Source organism: Cydia strobilella, chromosome 5 (assembly GCF_947568885.1).
Source record: "Cydia strobilella chromosome 5, ilCydStro3.1, whole genome shotgun sequence".
Lineage (NCBI taxonomy): Eukaryota > Metazoa > Arthropoda > Insecta > Lepidoptera > Tortricidae > Cydia > Cydia strobilella.
This window is the reverse complement of record NC_086045.1, coordinates 16,871,825-16,892,640: the sequence shown is the minus strand read 5'-3', so window position 1 is coordinate 16,892,640 and position 20,816 is coordinate 16,871,825. Positions and strand designations below refer to the sequence as shown.

At 36.6% G+C, this 20,816-nt stretch overlaps 4 protein-coding genes across 4 annotated transcripts in view; 3 read left to right on the top strand and 1 right to left on the bottom strand.

Moving 5' to 3' along the window:
• Window positions 1-535, top strand: part of LOC134741550 (large ribosomal subunit protein uL22m) — a 115,336-nt gene extending 114,801 nt beyond the window's left edge. The window contains exon 4 of the mRNA XM_063674375.1: window positions 295-535. Within this exon, the coding sequence (XP_063530445.1) occupies window positions 295-515 (221 nt within the window). The 3' untranslated portion in view covers window positions 516-535. The remainder of the gene's footprint in view (window positions 1-294) is intronic.
• LOC134741530 (uncharacterized oxidoreductase YrbE-like) overlaps window positions 1-20,816 on the top strand; it is a 445,968-nt gene that overhangs the window by 364,813 nt on the left and 60,339 nt on the right. The gene's annotated exons all lie outside the window — the stretch shown is intronic.
• On the bottom strand, window positions 507-17,616 carry LOC134741537 (UDP-N-acetylglucosamine transporter). The gene is made up of 6 exons (XM_063674357.1): window positions 17,456-17,616; window positions 15,865-15,962; window positions 7,514-7,624; window positions 7,004-7,218; window positions 3,295-3,570; window positions 507-2,170 (listed from the first exon to the last, which is right to left on the bottom strand). Exons 2-6 carry the CDS (start codon window positions 15,920-15,922, stop codon window positions 1,805-1,807), a joined length of 1,026 nt encoding a protein of 341 aa, XP_063530427.1. The 5' UTR covers window positions 15,923-15,962; window positions 17,456-17,616; the 3' UTR covers window positions 507-1,804.
• On the top strand, window positions 18,396-19,353 carry LOC134741865 (cytochrome b-c1 complex subunit 8-like). Its single transcript, XM_063674759.1, has 2 exons — window positions 18,396-18,631; window positions 19,245-19,353. Exons 1-2 carry the CDS (start codon window positions 18,478-18,480, stop codon window positions 19,337-19,339), a joined length of 249 nt encoding a protein of 82 aa, XP_063530829.1. The 5' UTR covers window positions 18,396-18,477; the 3' UTR covers window positions 19,340-19,353.

Here is a 20,816-nt window from a genome sequence, read left to right as displayed (position 1 = left end):
GAAGATGCTTTATTCAAAAACGCTTAATTTAGACTTAACTAATGACGCTAACATAGATTGCTGGTTATAAAGCGTTCCTGAAATGGTCTCCACTCAGCTTCATGTCAAGGAACCTTTAAGGACCCCGACACTGGTCTTCCGTGAAAACCTTTCCGAGAGAGCGCAACAAATACAACAAATAAAATATAACAGCTATACAAATCAAATAAAAAACTAAAAAAATTACAATTTGATATTACAGTTTTGTCAAATCATAATTCATAATATACTCATCTTATATCTTTTCTATTTCAGCTGAATCATATTCTGGTCTAGGGAATGTGATCAAAGGTATAAGGAGGCATGCTCGCGGCAGGCTTGGTGAGGTGCGCTACAAGTACTCACATTACTTTGTGCGCCTAGAGGAAGGCAAACCACCCAAAGATTACTATAAGCTGAACCCTCAGACACCGCAACAGCAACTGGACAGTTGGTTGGAAAATATGAGAAAAAGAAAAGTTACCAACTCTTTGTAAATTGAATATAATATTAAAAATACAAATTAAAATTTCATACTACAATTTAAGTACATGTAAACATAACCTAATGAAATAAATAGTATACCTTAGTAATAAATAATATCTTTCAATTACATACACTTTATTTAACTTACCTACTTAAAATAATAATAACAGCTTCTGCCAGCGATTTCGCCTGCATGAAATGATGATTGATAAAAAATATTCTATGTCCTTCACATTATACCAAATTTCATCTAAATCGGTTCAGCTTTAAGTGAGAAGAGGTAGCAGACCGAAAGAGTTACTTTCGCATTTATAATATTAATATAGTAGGAATATCATTTACTATATGTTTAATATAAATCAATAATATGATCGCATGTTACCTAAAAATACAAATCAACAATTTTTATGTGTATTTTAAAAGTAATTATGACGAGTTTATAATTTCTATTACAAATATTACAATACCTATTTTACTGTAATTTAAATCAAACAAGATATTATAAGTACACTAAGTAGTGTATTGTACTTCTAATTTTAATATTTATGTACATAGTAAAAGTCTATGAAGCAAAGGCGCTCATGATTCCACTTTTCGAAACACTTGCTACGCTAGTGGTTCAATTTTGGAATCTTTCGATTGGTCGGCTATTGATATTAGCACGAGAAGTTAAACATCAACTTTGCCTTTTAGTATAAAAATACTATTTTACTTTGCCAGCCCCCCCATATTAAAAAAACACTAGATTTACAAAGAATTAGAAGCTACACAAACTATTGCTACGCAAGAATCGCATGATTGTTATGTATATAAACATCCAGATAAGAATTCGAATGTGATTATAGACGCATTTTATGGCTTTTGATAAGACCAAAAATACAATTTTCTGCATTGCGGCACATCAATGTTATAATTAAAAAAATAAACAGTTATCTTATCAATATTCTGAAGAATAATATTACTATTATCTACTGCCCTGCTCTTTGCAGACTTTGCTGAGAAGTCATTTCTACACTTCACTTTTAGTAGGCGGATATCCGCCTAGATCTCCTGCGCGTAAATAGTGATTTGCGTGGTAGATAACTCTCGACGGCTAGGCGTGAAATCAATTAAAATACAATACGTTTTCTTTCTATCAAAACAAGAAATAAAGTTAAACTTTAACATACCTACTTTAAAATAATCAAGTAAATATTACATAGTAGCATTTATTATTAACAAAATTCCAGTATTAATTTCTTTAGCACAAATGCCTTTGAGCTTTTAAATAACGTTACGCACTTCAGGTTTAGTTTAATTATTAAACACTTAGCGAAGTCCGAACTTCAGCTTTCTTCTTGGGTACATAACCATAAAGGAATATAGATGCAATAACTAATACCGCACCAACCGTAAACTGTAAAGTCAAGTGGAAATCAAATATGTACATAGATGCTACACAAGATATTACTATGGCCACGGAAGTGGCAAAACCTTTTAATATATTGTCAGCGTATTTAACAACCACGGCGACAATAAGCCCTCCCGCCGCTTGCAATATTACCAAGTACCAGACGAATCCGTCGAAACCCTTGAGAAGATGGTTCAACGAGCCTTCGTTTATTAGATATGTTACTGTCCCAAATGGTAGCGACAGCAAACTTAGCTGAACGTTTCTCATCCACACCTGAAACAAATAAACATTTTAGTCGTAAACTGACTATCGTAACACAATGGAATCATAGTAAGATTAATTACAGTACTTAATCCACCGATTTCTACCGGGGGGAAAGTAGTTGGGAAAAGCAGAATAAATTCAATCTGGCCCTACCATTACAAACTAGGGTGGATAGATGGACGACTCGATTCCACGGTGGAAAAATATTCCACATATCCCCACTGGGGGGGATATTGCGGTAGGGATAGATGGAATAGGCGACTATAGCTACGCAACCTACAATACCTAGTATATACCTATAGGTACAATTTTGTTGCAATTCACCAAGCGTTAATTTATCCGTTATACTACGTTAAATCAAGCCGTCTAGTCGCGTGAACGATTTTAAAAGTTGCCATACAAATTTTGCTGTCACTACGGTATTCGATAAAATCCCGTATACGGTATATACGGTAAAAATTAACCCCGTGTGAACCTAGCCTATGAGCCTCTCCATCCTCGCTCCAACGCGGGTCCGCGTACGAGTCTCTATCGATACGTCATTTGAAGTAATCCATCCAGTATCCTGGGCTTCAGGGTGTAGAGAATCACCAGTACTGAAACCTACTTTCTGGTTAAGTCGCAGTAGAGTAAAATGTTGATATTGGGGTAAATTATGTACAAATGTCTACGTAAGTGGAATTCCTATTCATCCAAGTTTCATATCAAGAGAATTTCCCCTGTAAAAGTATAGCGCTCAATTTGGATTCAGCAAGTATTTTCTAGTTGTAGTAGCAACTATTTTACGCAAAGGTATGTAGAATTTAACCTTTCGAGACCCGTCGGCTCCCTGGGTAGCCATATTTACTAGAATATGGGTCCGTGTCTCGAAAGGTTAATAATCTTTTATGTTGCCTTACACCATATTTCCATAAAATGCGTAAATTCAGAGTAAAATGCGAATTATTCCAGGAAGGCACACATTTTCCAAGATGACTGCGGTTCCTCGAGGTCCCCAAATGTCAAATGGTGTGGACATGAAAAATGGGCCCTTAAATCACATATATACCAAATTTCATGACTGTCCAAGAGATTTCGAGGTTTGTCCTATTCCGATTGTGCTATGATTAGATGAGAAATTGTAAAATACTTACTGATATGTCGGATTCTTTCAAGACTTTCTCAAAATAGATACCAGCAAATCCTGATATAAAACAAGCTGCTAAAGCAGCTCCGAATCCTAGAATTCTGGATTGCTGTGGTAAATGTGTAGTTGCTACTTTTCCCGATCCATTATCAGATGAAAGTTGGACCAGCGCTATGCCACTGGCTAGTAATGCCAAAGCACACCACTGCCATTTTTTTAAAGTCCGTTTTAATACCACTACGGCAAAAAATGCCGTTGTTAATATTTTTAACTGATATGTGACCTGAAAAATTTAACATTACATTTATTCAAATTAATCTAGAAACCCTTAATACTCGTTAAAAAAAAAGAGTTTTGGAATCGGTCTAATGGTCTTAGAGTAATCGGTAAACATACATTTAAAATAAAAACGACGAGTTGAGAACCTCCTCCATTTTAGGGTTCCGTACCCAAAGGTTAAAAACGGGACCCTATTACCAAAGATAGATATAACTGAACTGTTGAGGACAGTTTACTTCGCTTTTTGTGAATCCGTGCTATGTTACTGCAATTCAGTGTGGGGAGGGGCGGCAAAGACGCACCTCATTACTTTAGAGTTTAGAAAGAGCTCAACGGTCCCTTCTCAAAGTTATTTACCGGAAACCATCACGGTACAGTACTAAAGAACTATACACGCTCGCCAATGTTCTTTCGGTTCGCCAATTATACCTTAGGAAAATCATGTATAATTATGGAAAACTGCATGACAAGATTTTTGAAGCAGATACAAGACGCCGTCAGCGCTGGAAAACCACAAAAACGCGTACAAAATTTGCCCAAAGATTTCACCCCTTCATTTCAGCTTTAGTTATGAAATCATTCTGTAAACTACATCCAATAAAGAAACCACCTAGCAAACGGTATTTAACTAAGTGGCTTAGTCAACTGGATTACCACGACACTGAATTCCTCCTAAACGTGTTAAAATAATTAAATATTTATATATTACATTTACATCACATATGTTAAATTTTTTATACATTTTTTTAAGAAGTATAACTGTCCTCTTATTATAAACTTTTTAGTATGCATTTTTACACACTAACACACACACACACACACAAATACACATACATACAAACAAACACTCGCTCACACGCAGCTTAGAAATAATAACATATGTTAAAGTATGCACAGCTATCTGTAAGTTTCAAAGTAACTCTCTGTACAATTTGTACCAATATATACCTAGATTAAGAAACTAGTATAACGAAACTGGGTCCTGTAACACAGGGTTTCCTAGCTCAGGACACAGGGCAGTGATTTATTGTATACTCAAATTTGCACAATAAACTTTTAATTTTTTTTTCATTTTTTCAACTCCATAATAGATGGATACATTGGATACAGCTTAAGGAAAAAACGTGCCTCGAAAATCAAGAAAATTTGATTCTCGATCAGATGGCGCCACTGCCCACTACCTTTGGCCTACTCTCGGATAGATGGCATTGACGGTTTCGTTTGTTGTTTAACAATTTTAACGCATATCAGTGAAAGAACATGGGTCAAAATCCTACAAAAATAATTAATGCAGTAAAAAAAAACATTTATCCATATATAAATAGTATAATAGTTATTTACGATACAAGTGCGGAAAATAGGAAATTCGAAACGAGTGGCGATAAATTAAAACACGACCGCAGGGAGTGTTTTAAATCGACACGAGTTGCGAATTACCTATTTGCACGTGTGTCGTACAACGTTTTACAGTACATATGGCCCTTTAAACTTTCGACATATGCACGAAAAGTGCTTTAAAGGGCCATATGTACTGTAAAACGTTGTACGATACACGTGCGAAAGGGTAATTCGCAACTCGTGTCGATTTAAAACACTCCCTGCGGTCGTGTTTTAATTTATCGCCACTCGTTTCGAATTTCCTCTTTTCCGCACTTGTATCGTAAATAACTATTTTGATATTTTTAGTTTTAATCGTGTGTTTCATTTCATTTTTATTTCATTTATTTTATTCTTAAACAATACAAGCATTGTGTCAGAAATTACATTAAATACAATTTATAAATAACAATAATAATAAACACATTAATACTAATACTAAATAACTATTATAAATACCTTAAATTAGCGACTTATCAAATATTTCATCAATACTATAGGAGCATCTAGTGAATCTAGTCAATAAGAACGACTTCAACCTACGCTTAAATAAAAACCAATCCGTAATGGCTTTTAGGTCAGTAGGGAGCTTATTAAATAGTGACTGCCTGGTATCTTGCGCAATGTTTGGCTACCTGAAGTTTCGGAAGGAAGCTACCCTTTATGTTTTTCGTCCTTGTGGCTAGGCGAGACTCCTGTTCTTCATCAGTACAATCTTTCGCAATATTTTTAACAAACTTTTAGAAGAATAAGGACGTACAAGCTGGGACCCGTGAGAATACCCAATTTTTCAAAATACTCTCTACATGAACCAAAAGAAGGAATGTGTACCATTGCTCGAATTGCTCTTTTCTGGGCAATCAAGGCTCCGTTTATATTATATAAAAAGCTATTTCCCCAAAACCTTATGCTATACCGCAATCTTGACTCTACCAGGGCATAATAAACAATTTTGAGTTGATCTAGTTCTAAAACATCTCTGAGGCTTCTAAGGGCATAACAAGCAGAATGGATTGAATTTACTATAGCCTCAAGCTCTCGCTTCCAATTTAGATTAGAGTCAATGTAAACTCCCAGAAATTTAACGTGATCAGCAGTATTCAAACAAACTTGGTCCATAGTAACATCAAGTTTGTCAGTTTTCTTGGCGTTTAGTTTGAATAGCAAAGCTTGCGTCTTGTCTGAATTCAGGCGTAAGTTATTACACGAGAACCAATGAGTAAAGGCTGAAATAGCACTATTGGTGATACTATTGAGCTCAGCCATGCTATTCGCAGATATGACTGCGTTTGTGTCATCAGCAAAAACAAGGAGCAGCTTGGCACGACACCAGACACGTAGTTGACCAGGTCATTAACAAATAGGAGGAAGAGTATAGGGCCTAAAATGGAACCCTGTGGTACCCCTCTGTTTACTCTAACTAACTTTGATTAAACAGGAATATCAACTCTACATTCACCACTAACTTCAGAATTATTTATTTCTACATATTGGTTCCTGTTTTGAAGATGGCTAGCTAAGAGATGATACGCATTTCCCCTGATTCCATAAAACTTAAGCTTTTCCATAAGAATCACATGGTCGACCGTGTCAAATGCGAAACTCAGATCTAGGAATAGTCCTGCAACTCTTTTATGATCGTGTAATTTAGTGATGACATCGTCGATGAGAGCATTTACGGCATCAGCTGTTCCCCTATTCTTCTGGAAACCGAATTGTCGCGGGTTTATTACATCATTCTCCTGGAAGTGCTTTAAAAGTCGTGTTTTAATCAGCTTTTCGAAGATCTTAGAGACCACTGGCAGAAGCGCTATAGGCCGGTAGTTTTTCGGGTCACTTTTTACACCTTTCTTGTAAACAGGGAGAACTCTAGCCACCTTTAGTTGGTCAGGGAAAACAGCACTGAGCTGGAACGAGGCCAAGAAGGTTGCAGAAAACAGAAAGGCGTGGCGGGATCTTGTGGAGGCCCTATGCACCTCCGGGGTGCCCTAGGACATACAACAACAACAACAACAACAACAACAACATAACAACAAATACATTTGTTAATCAACATTTACCTGGTATGTTGCAGCATCCAAGTTGGACGCGGAGACATAAAGTAGATTATTTTGCACTATATACAAGAAGGATGGGACACAGACTCGCAGAGTGTCTTCCAGGTTTAATATCACCGTGGCATATATTGAGTGGGCGCCTCTCTTAATGCTGCCCGACTCGTGCATCACAAGAACAGTACAGATTATAAACTTTACTAACTCTGCTAAAAGTACAGCTGAAAATTATAATAATCGTTAGTTCGTCAGGAGAAACAAATATAATACATTAGTAGTAGGTAATCACAAAAAAATACATTAAAAAAAATGCTTTGAACTTCCTAATATACCATCATCATCCATGACGCCTCGGCCAGGAAACGCACGATCTGAGCGTTCAGGCTTGGTGCGTGCGTCCCGTGGCCTTCGGATATATGGTGATATAACGAGTTTAAAAATACGTACGACTGAGATTTGCATTCGGAAGTGTGTTTTTTTTATTTACCAATATGTACAGACCACAGATAAACCTACCAGCTGCTGAGGAAAACATTTCCACATCCCGCGTGCGTGCATATCGCATACTGAGACCCAGGATGGCATTCTGGACCGTTAATATGACTAAACTTGCATATTTAAGATATCCTGAAACCAATAGAAGTTTTTTTATAATACTCATTAAATAATTCAAGGATGGTTTAAATTAATACAACCGCTGGCAGTCTAGCGGTAAGAACGTGCGACTTTCAAGCCAGAGGTCACGAGTTCAAACCCCACGGTTTGTACCAATGAGTTTTTCGGAATCTACTTTTATGTAGGTACGATATATCATTTGAGTTATGTTTGTTAAAAAGTCTATATCGACAATAAGGTCCCCGTTGATGCTTAACATATTTAGTTGTAACCAAAGAGGTATTGACAATATTTGGAGACAATGTTATACAGAATTCAACCTAGCCCCAAAACTAAGCTAAGCATGTACTATGGGTACATACTTTTATAGATAAATACATAAATAGATAACATCCATAACTCAGGAATATATATATAAATATTCGTAATAAACACACAAATAAATGCCCTTACCAGGATTCGAACCCGGGACCTCTCTGCTTCGTGCCTACTTCACTAGTTTCACTACCTACCGACTATACCCAAAAGTAGTTGTTTCCTCCAAAATTAAATCTGAGTAACTATGCACCGAATTATATTGACGTGAATGAATTACATTGACATTATTGTACCGTAATAAATAACATGAAAGGAACCCTAGCAGTTAGCATTTATGAAGAAAATGTTAATTACCACTACTTTAGAGGTTAGAAAATTTCTAATCTTAAACGGGGTATAGGCTAGGAGGCCGTCAATTTACCAGTCGCTTTTCGGTGAACGCAAACATCTTGAGGAAACCGGAGTGCTCCCAATAAGGCCTAGTTTCCCCTCTGCATTAGAAGGTCAGCTGATGGTAGGCGCTTTCGTAATAACTAGGGCCTACACCTATTCTTGGAGATTAGTTGGCCAGCGGTCCCCAGGGTCCCGAGCCGAAAGGCCAATAACAATGAGCTGAGACAACGCGAGGAAGATGATGATGGTTTAAAACTTTAAATTAATTAATGCGGGTTATTACTATAATTTTAACATGCCAATCATCATTATCTAGCCTTACATCTATTTAATATTGTGCATAGCAGATTTTATTTAAATGTAAAATAATTAATTAATTATTTGGCACAAATGTAAATAATAATATGTATAATATTAGATTAAATAAGTATGTTTCCCTATGTGGAACTATGTTGGCGTGCCCTAACAGGGCGTCACATGAACAGCTTATATTTAAGAACACCTGTACCTGCTATGTGATATGCAATAAATGATTTCAATTACATCGGCATTATGGCTTACTTAGGGAGCCTGGAGTCCAACCTTGGCAACCTCGTCCAAATAATAGTACCTTCTAGGTGGAATATTAGTCAGACTATCATCTGACTTTTCAACCTAGAAGGGTAACTTGGCCTCATTGGGATTAGTCCGGTTTCCACACGATGATTAATTACACAGTCACACACACAACACATCAATATTCAGTGATAATATGAGACCCTACTAGCCATGTGCCGTTACCGGGAAAATACCCGAGGTGGGAATATTCCCAGTAACGTTACCGATAAGATTCCCAAGAATCAGTAAATTACGGTAATATTCATATTAAGTAAATGTAAACATATGTTGATTTACATTAAATCATTACTTGTGAACAAATGCATCATACGAAGTGCAAAAAATCAACAAAGGTTTATTTTTCTAGTAAATTCCCAATATTACTGGGAATATTCACAATCTCACTAGCGAGTATTCCCCTTGTCTGGGCGTAGTCAAAACCAGTTACTTATTAAGTAACAAAAAACGAAAATGTAAAAATCAGATTGATTTAATAATTATCACAGTTTTATTATGAGTAGATACAATACACTCACATTGTTTCTTATAATTGGTATTTGGTTTCTTATTATTGGGTCGATGGCGCTTACGCCATTATTAACGATACTCAGGGGCGTATTTAAATATTTGGCGCCCCGGGCCATTGGGTCTCTGCCGCCCCCCATGACACATGAAGTAAACACAAGTATAATTTTTTCTCAGTGCCTTTCTGCAGCGCTTGGAATCGAACATATAGCCAATTGCTGCATAAGGCCAGAGGCCCGGAGCGTCCGATTGCGGTGTGCTGCCCTGTGAGGCTGTAGGCCGAACTGCAGAAGAACAGAGCTTAAAGCACTGGTCGTGTCTAAGGAAGGCTGAAGGCTACGAATATGACTAAAGTTTTCTGCGGGCCCAAGAGACTTAATGGGCGAGCTTCAGTGGAGCTGAGCTGGGACAAAAACCTATGGTCAAGACGAGCTCTGCATAGTGCTAAAGTCCCGGATCGTCCAATTGCGGCGCTCTTCCGCGCAAAGCCAAAGGTCGAGGTGGGATGTTTGAGATTGGAACAATCAGGGCCGGATTTAGGGGAGGGCAACCGGGGCAACTGCCTCGGGCCTCCACAATAGACTTAGGAAAGGATAGGAAAAATAATTTGGGGCAGGGGCCCTCCTTTGTTGCCCCGGGGCCTCCACACCTCTAAATCCGGCCCTGGGAACAATGACCAAGTTAAAGTGAAACCAAAGGCCTAGCTCCGCATAAAGAGCTTCCATGCAAGGTCGAAGACCGAGCTGGAGGAGGCGAGAGCTTGGAATTGGCTTGGAACAAATGTGATCTCGGCTCTCCTGCTGCTCGACCTTTGGCGTTCGCTCAAATTAAAGCGAAGGCGCGACTTCCTGGAAATGCTGGAATGCTTCGGGTTTTCTGGAAGTCGCGACATTTAAGCTTTTCAGGGCTCGCAACCTGACCTTTTAGTCCGCCATAATTTTTAAACCGAAGCGTCAGCGAAGGTCTCCGTCCCTTGAGGCATTATACCAAGGATGGCGGCATTTCCACGCTGTATCGCAATGATGATACGTTGTGCGAGGAAGCCGCCAGCTCTTCGGTTACCAGTTACGTCAACCAGACGCTGCGCGATTTCTGCAAACAACTTGTGCGCGCTGCGATACTCCGATATAAATACAATGCCGCGCGACGCTGTGCGGCGTAAGCGCCATCGACAATAAGGTCCCTTTTCATAGAAAATGGCCCATTAATCAACAAATGTACAATTCAAGTGATGACGTTTAATATAATTTACATCAGGTTTTTTTTTTAAATATTTTTTTAGGATAATCAACTTTTAAAAACAATAGTTTAATCAACAAAATCAGTCACAGTTTAATTATAAGAAGTATAAATTATCAAATATTTTTCTCATATAATTTGGTTTATGCCAAACTTGACAATATTACACTAAGTATATTAAAATGTTTTACTATCTTTACTAATCGTCCGAAGTATTATCAGATCAGAATCATGTTCATATCTTAATGTTTCAGTGTCACTCATTTGACTTTCAATATCATGTGATTCACGTATTTCGTCACCTTCGACATTACGAGAAAGTTCCAAACTACTGAATGAGGATGAGTAAACTTTGCTTAGATCATCCAGTTCATCTATGTCGATTGTATCTAGGATATCATCTTCAGAATCGGAAGTCTCTGAAGATGAAATATTCGATTCACGTGACATGTTTGTATTATTTTCCGGAACTTGCAGCTTATGTGGTGATTTATTTTTCCAATTTCCAGTTGTGTGAAATAAATAAAATCATCCCAGCCCTCTCTGTTTTTAGACGGTTTCTTTTTTTGTATGGATTCTAGCAAATGCCGAAAACGACCACTCCACCGCTGCAGATGTTACAGGAACTGATAATATTTTAATAGCAAATTTGTCCCAAAGCTTAGCAAAGTATTTGGAAATAACGTTTCCCACCACGTCACCGGTTCACTAGTCTCAAGTCTCTGCCATTTTCCACAGAAAGTCTTTCTTCCAAATTCCTTTACGATTCTTGTAATTAGATATGTCTTCTATAATATTATTTGATTCATGCAGAATATATATTATTTCACATCTGTCCACGTTTTGCTGATATTTTGGGTCCAAGATTGCAGCTGCAAAATGTATAGGTTTAAGAGCATTTGCTTTTCTTTCTTTAATTTTTTTTCTTAGTATGTGCAGACTATATACTGCCAAGAGTTCAATCGTTTTCCTGTTATTCAACAGTTTTTCTAACTCATTTTATGCACTAAATGCACTGCGTTCTAGAAAGATAATCCACTGAACTATTGGTTTGGTTAAATGTTTCCAGTTCCTGCAGTTCGACCCAACTCCCAGTCTCTTCCTTTCCTTGCCTCCTCCTTCCTTTAAAGTGTCTTCGTTTAAAATTTTGTTTTTGTGTGCTCTCATGTTAGTTGTAGAATAGTTAATTACCATATTTTGTAGTATCAGTTTGGATTTTAAGAAACCTTTAATACTCGATTACTCATTCAAATAACTAACCCACCCCCATCTGGTTTTAACAGGTAATTGAAGTGATACATTGACTGACTTTTCATCTGCAATTTTTCTAAATTGGGCTCCAAGAATATGGGATATGCTGATTAATTTTATGATTTTTATAATGTTTCAGAATCTGCAACGAATTTTCTTAATTTTAAGCAATCTTTAATAAGCAATCTTTAATAAGCAAATGTAGTTGTATGTGCTAGATATCCTGCCCATTCTGGCAGAATTAGATCTAAATTACGGCAGATTTGTATTGAAATTGAATAGATGGATATTTTTACGAACAAATATGGCTGACTCTAAAATGCAAATTGAAGGTAAGGTTAAAACTCCTAGTCTAATAAAGTATGGTTTGAAACTAGTTGTTTGTTTGATATTTACGATTATTTCAATTTCAATTTATTTATTTCGCTTGAACATACACAGTTGTTATGGTTACATGTCATTGGGATGTTATAGGTACATAGTGTAGCTATTAAGTGTTACATGCATGTATGGTCTACCACAATATGGCATGCAAAATCTTAGACTAACTTAAAATAATAATCTAAATAATCTAATTACAATGTTTTAGGTTAGTTTAATTTTTATACTCTATGTTTAGGTAGTTATTTATTTAATTTTAAATTGTATTTCAATAAAAATTCCTTAAATATTACAATTAAAATGTCAGGTTATCAAAATATTCATTCAGATTATAAAATGGTCTTATTAGTAGAAATGATTTTAATTTCTTGGAAAAGTCAATAATATTATCACATTGCCTAATGTCCTCATTTAAAAAATTATAAATTTTAATTCCTATGTATTCCAGACTACTTTTGAAATGTGAATAATTTTTAGATTCTGGTAATTGTATGTCAAATTTATGTCTTAATCTAGGGTGTCTATTTTTGTTTTTACATGCAAGTCGGGTCTTATTTTTATAAACAAAAATACAGACTAAGTATATGTAAAGCGATATCACTGTCAATATTTTATGCTTCACAAATAGAGGACGGCAATGTTCAAGTGGCTTCGCCTTATCAACATATCTCACAGCCTTTTTTTGTAAAATCAAAACAGGTTTCACATGGACACTGTTACCCCAGACCTCAAGGCCATATCGCATTAGGCTTTCAAAATATGCAAAATAAACTGTTTTAAGTGCAGATGAGCTAAAAATTTTAGAGAGGCTTTTCAGGGTGTATCAGGCGGAGGCTAATTTTTTTCTTAGAAGTTCTATATGAGTGGACCAGCGCAATTGTGTGTCTAAATGTATACCTAAGAACTTAACATTAGCGGCTTTTGCTACTAGTAGAGGCAGATCATACGGTATGCTATTTGTGTGTCTAAGAAAAGGAAAATATACCGTTTTGTCTAATTTTATTTTAAGACCATTGCAATCAAACCAGTAGGATAATTCCTCCCAAGTTTCGCCTATTTGAGTTTCAAGTAAATTCATATTTTCATTACCTATTATTATACTTGTGTCATCTGCGTAAAGATAAGGTGTACCATGAGTTATATTGTATTGCAAGTCATTGATAAAAATAATAAATAGTAAAGGCCCTAAGACAGATCCTTGGGGGACTCCACAGTCAATTGCTGTCTTAGTAGAATTAACATAACTAACACAACCGGAATTATCTACATTAACTATTTGAACAAACTGGGTTCTATCCGTTAAGTAAGATATCAGTAATTTTAGAGTTGGTCCACGGATTCCGTAATATTGCAACTTATCAATTAATATTTTGTGGTTGACACAGTCAAAAGCTTTACTTAGATCGCAAAAGATACCCGCACATTTATAATTTTGGTTAAGATTGTTCATAACGTCTAGGACCAATTCAGTAATAGCTGCTACTGTATTTCGATTCTGTCTAAAGCCAAATTGTTGAGAACAAAAGTAATTGCATTTTTCAAAGTGATTAATAATTCTATTTGCAATTGCCTTTTCAAAAATTTTGGAAAATACAGTCAGCAAAGAAATAGGACGATAATTCGATATCTCCTCTTTACTATCCTTTTTATGCAAAGGAATCACTATTGCAGTTTTAAATTGGATTGGAAAAATCCCATCACAAATACACGTATTGAAAATGTCACTCAGCGGTGCGCAAATAGCTTCTATGTTATGTTTGATCAGAGTCGTACTTATATCATCCGGACCGCATGAACTTGTGTTTTTCAGTAGCTTGACGATTCTTATGATTTCAAAATCATCAACGGGTGACATGAAAGCAGATTTAGTATTATTTATGCGACTGTTTCGTAAAAGATTCATATGTTCACTACCATGATCTGAATTGATTTTGAAGACTTTACCCACGTTAACAAAGTATTCATTAAAAATGTTGCTTACTCTTGTAGGATCATCAATTATATCATTATTAACCCGGAGTTTGATTGTACTTTTGTCAGAAATTGATTTCTTGGCAGTATTTTCATTCACTATTCTCCATATGGCCTTACTTTTTGACTTTGCCCTTTTTATTGCATTTTTAATGTGTATGTTTTTTGCTGTAAAAATCAGTTTCTTTAAGATACCGTTGTAAGATTTGTATATCTGTCTAAGATTACTGTCGTTCCTAAATTTACGCATTGCTAATAGTAATGACCTTTTCCTTCTGCATGATACTTTAATTCCTCGTGTTATCCAGGACTTTTGGTGATTCCGTAGTTTTACTTGTCTAAGAGGAAAGTGCTTATCAATTAAGTTATACATTATATCATAGAACGCCTTAACTTTTCCATCACATGTATTTTCATTGTACAAGTCACTCCAAGAAGTTATTTCTAAGTCTGTTTTGAAATTCTTTAAAGCACTTTGGGAGTATATTCGTTTAACTTGAACCCTTATTTGCTGGACTGGCAGTATTAATTGATCGTGGAAAACTACGGTTTGAGCGTCATGATCTGAAAAACTGCAAGGGACTACTTGGCCTTTATACCTATCGTTATCACCCATATCTGTAAAGATATTGTCCACTAAAGTTTGAGATGTCTCTGTAACGCGAGTGTAGTTTCTTATCGTAGGCCTCATATTATGCTCTAGAAGAACTTGCAAAAAATCTTTAGTTACATTTGTTTTGCCTTTTAAATCGATGTTGAATTCCCCACATAGGATGGAGCAATTATTTTTATTGTTACTTAGAAATAACTCTAACTGTGTCAAAAATGTTTTAATGTCACTATTTGGACTTCGGTAAACTGTACTAAGATGTATTTTGGGCATGTTTCGAAGTTGAACTGTCAGACAACATACCTCAAAAACTTTTTCCTTATAGTATCTTTCAACATTATATACATTGCAACTCTTAAATATGTCGTCTCTAGCAAAAATAATACAGCCACCACCACATGCGTATGCATTTCTTCTAGGGCTCCCGGTATCCGTGCTACACGCCAACCCGTGTGTCTGTGTTCTTAGTCCCGGCGGTGCTAAGCGTCCGAACTACAAGAAACCGTCGAAGTCCGTGCCCGTGTAGTGCGTTCGGGAACGGACCTGCGTTCGGCTCCGGGGCCGCGGTCCTCGTTAATGTGTTATTGTTCGATATTAAACTTGTGATTCTTCGCTCTTTAGAGAACGCGTCCGATCGTCACTATACATACGTCGAGAACGGGCCGGACTCGTGTGTAATTAATATCCGTGGATCCGGACACACGGGTAACACGGGCATACGGAAATATATATAAAAAGTCACTCACAAATATATAAAAAAAGTTATACCATAAAAACATGGAGGTGATATATTATTGGCCGGTACTGTAAGTGGTAGAATGCTTGGTTGGCAGTTGTGAGAATTAATCCTTGCTAATGGTCACATAAAAGAGAATGCCCAAGATGTGGAATGTTGACCCTCAGCTCCAATGCCGTAGCTGAAGATGCAACCAGGATAAATGCTAAGAGAGAGACAGAGTTAACATACCATTATTCACCCGTCTGTTGCTACTTGGTGCAAGAATTGATTTCTTCATTTCATCCATAATGCTAAAGTTATGTCCTCTTGATGTTTTTATATTTCATCTGAAAATATAAAAAAAATATGTCACATTCACAAGGGGGTATATTTCTGCAAGTGTAATGCTTAGGTAACCTCAGTTATAACCCCGAAATAGCCCAATATTTTTAATTTTTTTATGCTCATTACGTAGGACTGAATCATGTATTTAGGAAACAATTTTGCATTATTAAAACGTCCCATTAAAAATGAAATTATAAACAAAAGAACGAAAAAGAACGTAATAATACCGGTATTTTTGTATGGAGCAAATACCGGTTTCCGACCCCTGGTTATAACAAACACAAATACTATAGTTATAGCCGTAATAGGCCGTACTAGGTAGTTGTGTACTTAGTTAAGTACCATAGGCTTGGTTAACATAGTACCTATTTATTTATTTGACAAGTCAGGGACAGTATTTTATATAGGTATTAATTTGTAATTACAATATGTTACGCACTTAACTTGAAAAAAAAATACAGCCTTGGGTGGCTACCTAATTTGCCTAGCTTATAATATTTTACAACTCTTGGTTAGTGTGCTGTGTGCACACTGTATAATGTTATAATAGACTATTAATTTAGTTGTCCAATGACACTGTGTTAAACATGTTTTAATAAAAGTTGGCACTACAACTTTTTTTTTAATTGTATTTTAATTCTGCATTTATTATTATTTAATTATGCCATTGTGTCAGCATGTTAAGTCATGTATTATGGGCTAAAAGCATAGACATAGTATATACAAGTAGTTATAGACGTGCCACCGAGCAACTGGGGGTAAGAGAAAAAATATTCATATAAAATTTGGGCAGCATAGGATTTTTCTCTTTTACTCTTATAAAATTCAGTATTGCGCTATTGCCTACCTATGATGCCACCCAGTCGGTGATAAGGACAAATCATGGCACTATTTTCTCTTTCCTCTTATAAGAGGATTCCTATAGGAATCGCAATAAGATATCTTTCTCTATCAAAGGGTGTCAGGGCCTTGGCTAAAAGCCTGATTTTTTTTATAGGGATGGAGCTGGTTTATAATAATTTTGATGAGAAATCTGGTTATTTTTCTAACTAGTTTAATCATAAAACCATCAGGAAAGTAATTTTATTAAAATTGTTAATAGAATAGAATTGTTCTTTACTATCTCCATAACTTAGTTGAACAAGTTCTGTACTTTGTATTTTTAGCCTTAGAAAGAAATCTGCAGAAGTAAGCATGAGGATTTATCTGGGTACAAAATATGATATAACAATGAAATAATCACAATTAGCTTAATTATCGCCAAAGCCAAGTGAAGTTTTAGGGTCAACTATTGAAAAATGAAAAAGTTTATTAGGTTAAACATATACAGTTTGAAAACATTGGATTTGGATCCTCCTTTTAAGTAAAAATATTAGACCATATTATGGGCCTTCTTAAGCCAATGTTCATAAAATTTGCCAGGAATGTAGCTCATATGAATAAAATTTTAAGTTGGAAAATTAGGAAAGTTGGAAATAAACGCCGATTTACTTACCTATGACGAGGAAAAAGCCGGTCACAATTTGAACACGATATTAGCAATGTACATTTTATTAAACAGTGAAGAGCAGCATAGTTCTTAAATAGGTATATTATATTTAAACTACATAAAAAAATGTTATTGTATTACTGTTTCGATGTTTAGCACAAGTAAATGTCAAAACGCCAATCTACAGACAGAAGAGATAGATGACGTTGGCCGTTGGCTGCTCGGTAAACTCGTTATTATGGATGGTATAGAAAGGACAGGACGCCAATCTCTTATGGCAGAATTGTTGCAAAAGTGACCGCTTTCAGCTTTAAATAATAGTTCCTAATCTCTCCGGTGGCGCTAGTTAGGCTCTGGGACATAAGTATAACATGAACCAACAAATAACCCGTAGGTTGTTTTTGGTAGTATTTCGGTGTATGGTGGCGCCGCCTAATTACTGTTTTTTGATCGACACTTTTCATACATAGAGATTTGGCTCCTTTATATAGTCTCCTCCATGCGCGTTATGATGAAATTGACAATTGACAATTTGATCAGAAAAAAAAATTAGCGTCAAGGGCCCTCCACACTCATGCGCGAATCACGGCGCGAAGCCGCGAACGCGAGTGGAGCAACTGGAGTCTAGTTCGCTAATCAGCGAAATCGACTCCACACTCGCGTTCGCGGCTTCCCGCCGCGTAGTCTGTAGTGGGCTTAAGAGATAAATTGACCGCACCAAGGTCGCGGTTCGGTTCGCGCACGAGTGTGGAGGGTCCTTTATTTCACTTATAGCTGCGTCCTTAACGAACGTACGGCGGACCGCACACGGACTTGCACATGACTGTGCTATCATAATCGATGCAGAGTTAGCTTGGTCTGACTCTACTAATGTATTGCAAATCGCATGCGATTATCGGTAAGGTTTGTAGAGGCCATTAAAAAGATATTTTGACATTTCCGGATTGGATTTATAGGTTAGTCTATGGTTGCAAAGTGTGTGTACTGTGTAGTTTTACGCTGTAGCAATTACATAATTTACAGCAAAAATGGGAAAGCATTTTGGAGAGCTTGCAAAAATCAGGGGTTTAATAACCTACAAGTTGTCTGCCCATGAGCAACGAGCTTATGCTGGCGCAATCTCCAACGGCCTCCCCAATATCTTCCGTAGGCTCCGTGAAAGCGTATTCAGGGTTGCACCTCGTAAGTATCATTCTTCTTATCATGAACTTTACCATCTCTAATACCTTACCAGCTTTAGTGATCGTCTTTACTCATAAAACTTAACGGTAAGTCAGATTATACACCCATTTAATCCCCTAGAAATTATTTTCAGCTCAGAACGCTCAATTAAACGGTGTCAGAACTTGTATGCAATGAAACGAAACTCGTATCGTATGCGACTTCTCGCACAGTCTGTATATTAATTAATAGGCTGGTGGTGAAGCCAGCACCATACTTACTTGCAACTTTTATGTCCCAACTCCTACTTGCTATATGAGTGCCTGCCTTGTAGGTGAGAGAAGTCCAGAGTGAAGTTACTTGCTATGGCACAGTTTCAATAAAATTAACTGTGATGATGGATTGCAATGCCCATTTTCCATCCAGTGCTAACCCTTAGGTAATAGGAACAAGTTTGGGAACAAATCAAATTATTTTTTTTTATTTATTTTTTTTAAGTAGTCACACTACTATATATAAATTAAAAACTAATAGATGTCATATATTAAAGAAAAAGTGACGAAGCCCTCCAGCGGTGAAGGCCTTAGGTAATAGTTTAATATCACCAATTTAAAAACATTTTTTTTTGTTGCAGCTTTCATCATTGGATACTTGGTTTATGAGGGAGTGGAACGTGAACACCATAGGCTCAGCCGCAAGAATCCTGCTGATTTTGAAAATGATCAATAAATAATCATAGAGTACTACTTTAATTTATTGTAGATTAATTGTTATGAATTGAAATAAAAGTGTAGGTACTCGATTGTTTTCATCTTACTTGTCGAAAGTATGAAAGAAAAGGAGTTTTTGGTGTTACTCTAAAATACACTTTTCAACAAAAACTTTACCAATGTCTTATTTATACAATTATATTTTTCAGCTGTACTCATGAATATTTTAACAAGTAAAGGCCAAAATGTTGTCTGTTTCTAATTCTGAGTATTAAAGATATTATAATTGCATCCAGAAATAGTAATCTGACAATAAAATTTGCTGCATTGTATTTCATGACTACTAAATCTTTAATAGCCCTAAACACAATCATCAGCGAAACTCAGCATGAGATGCAAAACTATAATAAAATTGCACCCCAAACCAAAGTCAGGGACGTCAGGGTGATCTTGAATCTTCGTAACGTAAGTTTGGTTGGCGGTGCCAGCATAGTACGGGCTATGCGCCTTTGACACACTAACTAATCACTAATTTAAATCTGTACATAGCTCTGTCTGATGCAATATGATCCACACACTCGCGTTCGCGGCTTCGCGCTGCGTAGTCTGGAGCGTCTTTAAAATTGAATCAAGTGAAATCGAGCCAATTTCATTTTCTTCCTAGGAGGATATAACCAAACCATAGACCTAGTATTACATACATCAGCTATACGCGTGCGCCCGTGAGGGACATAACATACGCAATGCGACAATATGATTGGTCGAGTAGATTTGTAGCCCACCATAAACCATACTAAAATTACGGTGGGGAATAAAAAAAATGTGAGACTGTGACAAGGACAAACGCTTTATCTGCTACTCCTTCTGAAAAATACATAAGACTATCCCGTTCGGACATTTTCCCCCACCCCTCATGACCGATCCAGTACTAGATTCATGAACCAAACGGAGACGCCACGTCTGTTTTCTGTACAAAAAAGTCTGCCGATTTTTGCGGGGCAGGGGAACGTCAAATGTATACGTAACGTGTGTTAATGGCTACTCCGTTTGGTTATATCCTCCTAGTTTTCTTCGCGTCCACACCACCTGAATGAAGGCTAACGCGTATGAATTCGCCGCTAGGGGCGCTAGTGTAGATGGTGGTCTTTTCCATAGTTCGAAATGTCACTTGTCACTCCAATGACTGACAGCTGTTCTTTAGTCTTTTGCATGGAGACTGTATAAAGGAGCCAAATCTCTATGTATGAAAAGTGTCCATCAAAAAACAGTAATTAGGCGGCGCCACCATACACCGAAATACTACCAAAAACAACCTACGTAATTTGGTCGGGTTATTTGTTGCCTTATATGGTTCATGTTATATTCATGTCCCAGAGTCTAACTAGCGCCACCGGAGAGATTAGGAACTATTATTTAAAGCTTAACGCGGTCACTTTTACAACAATTCTGCCATAAGAGATTGCGATCCTTTCTATACCATCCATAGTCTTTTGGAC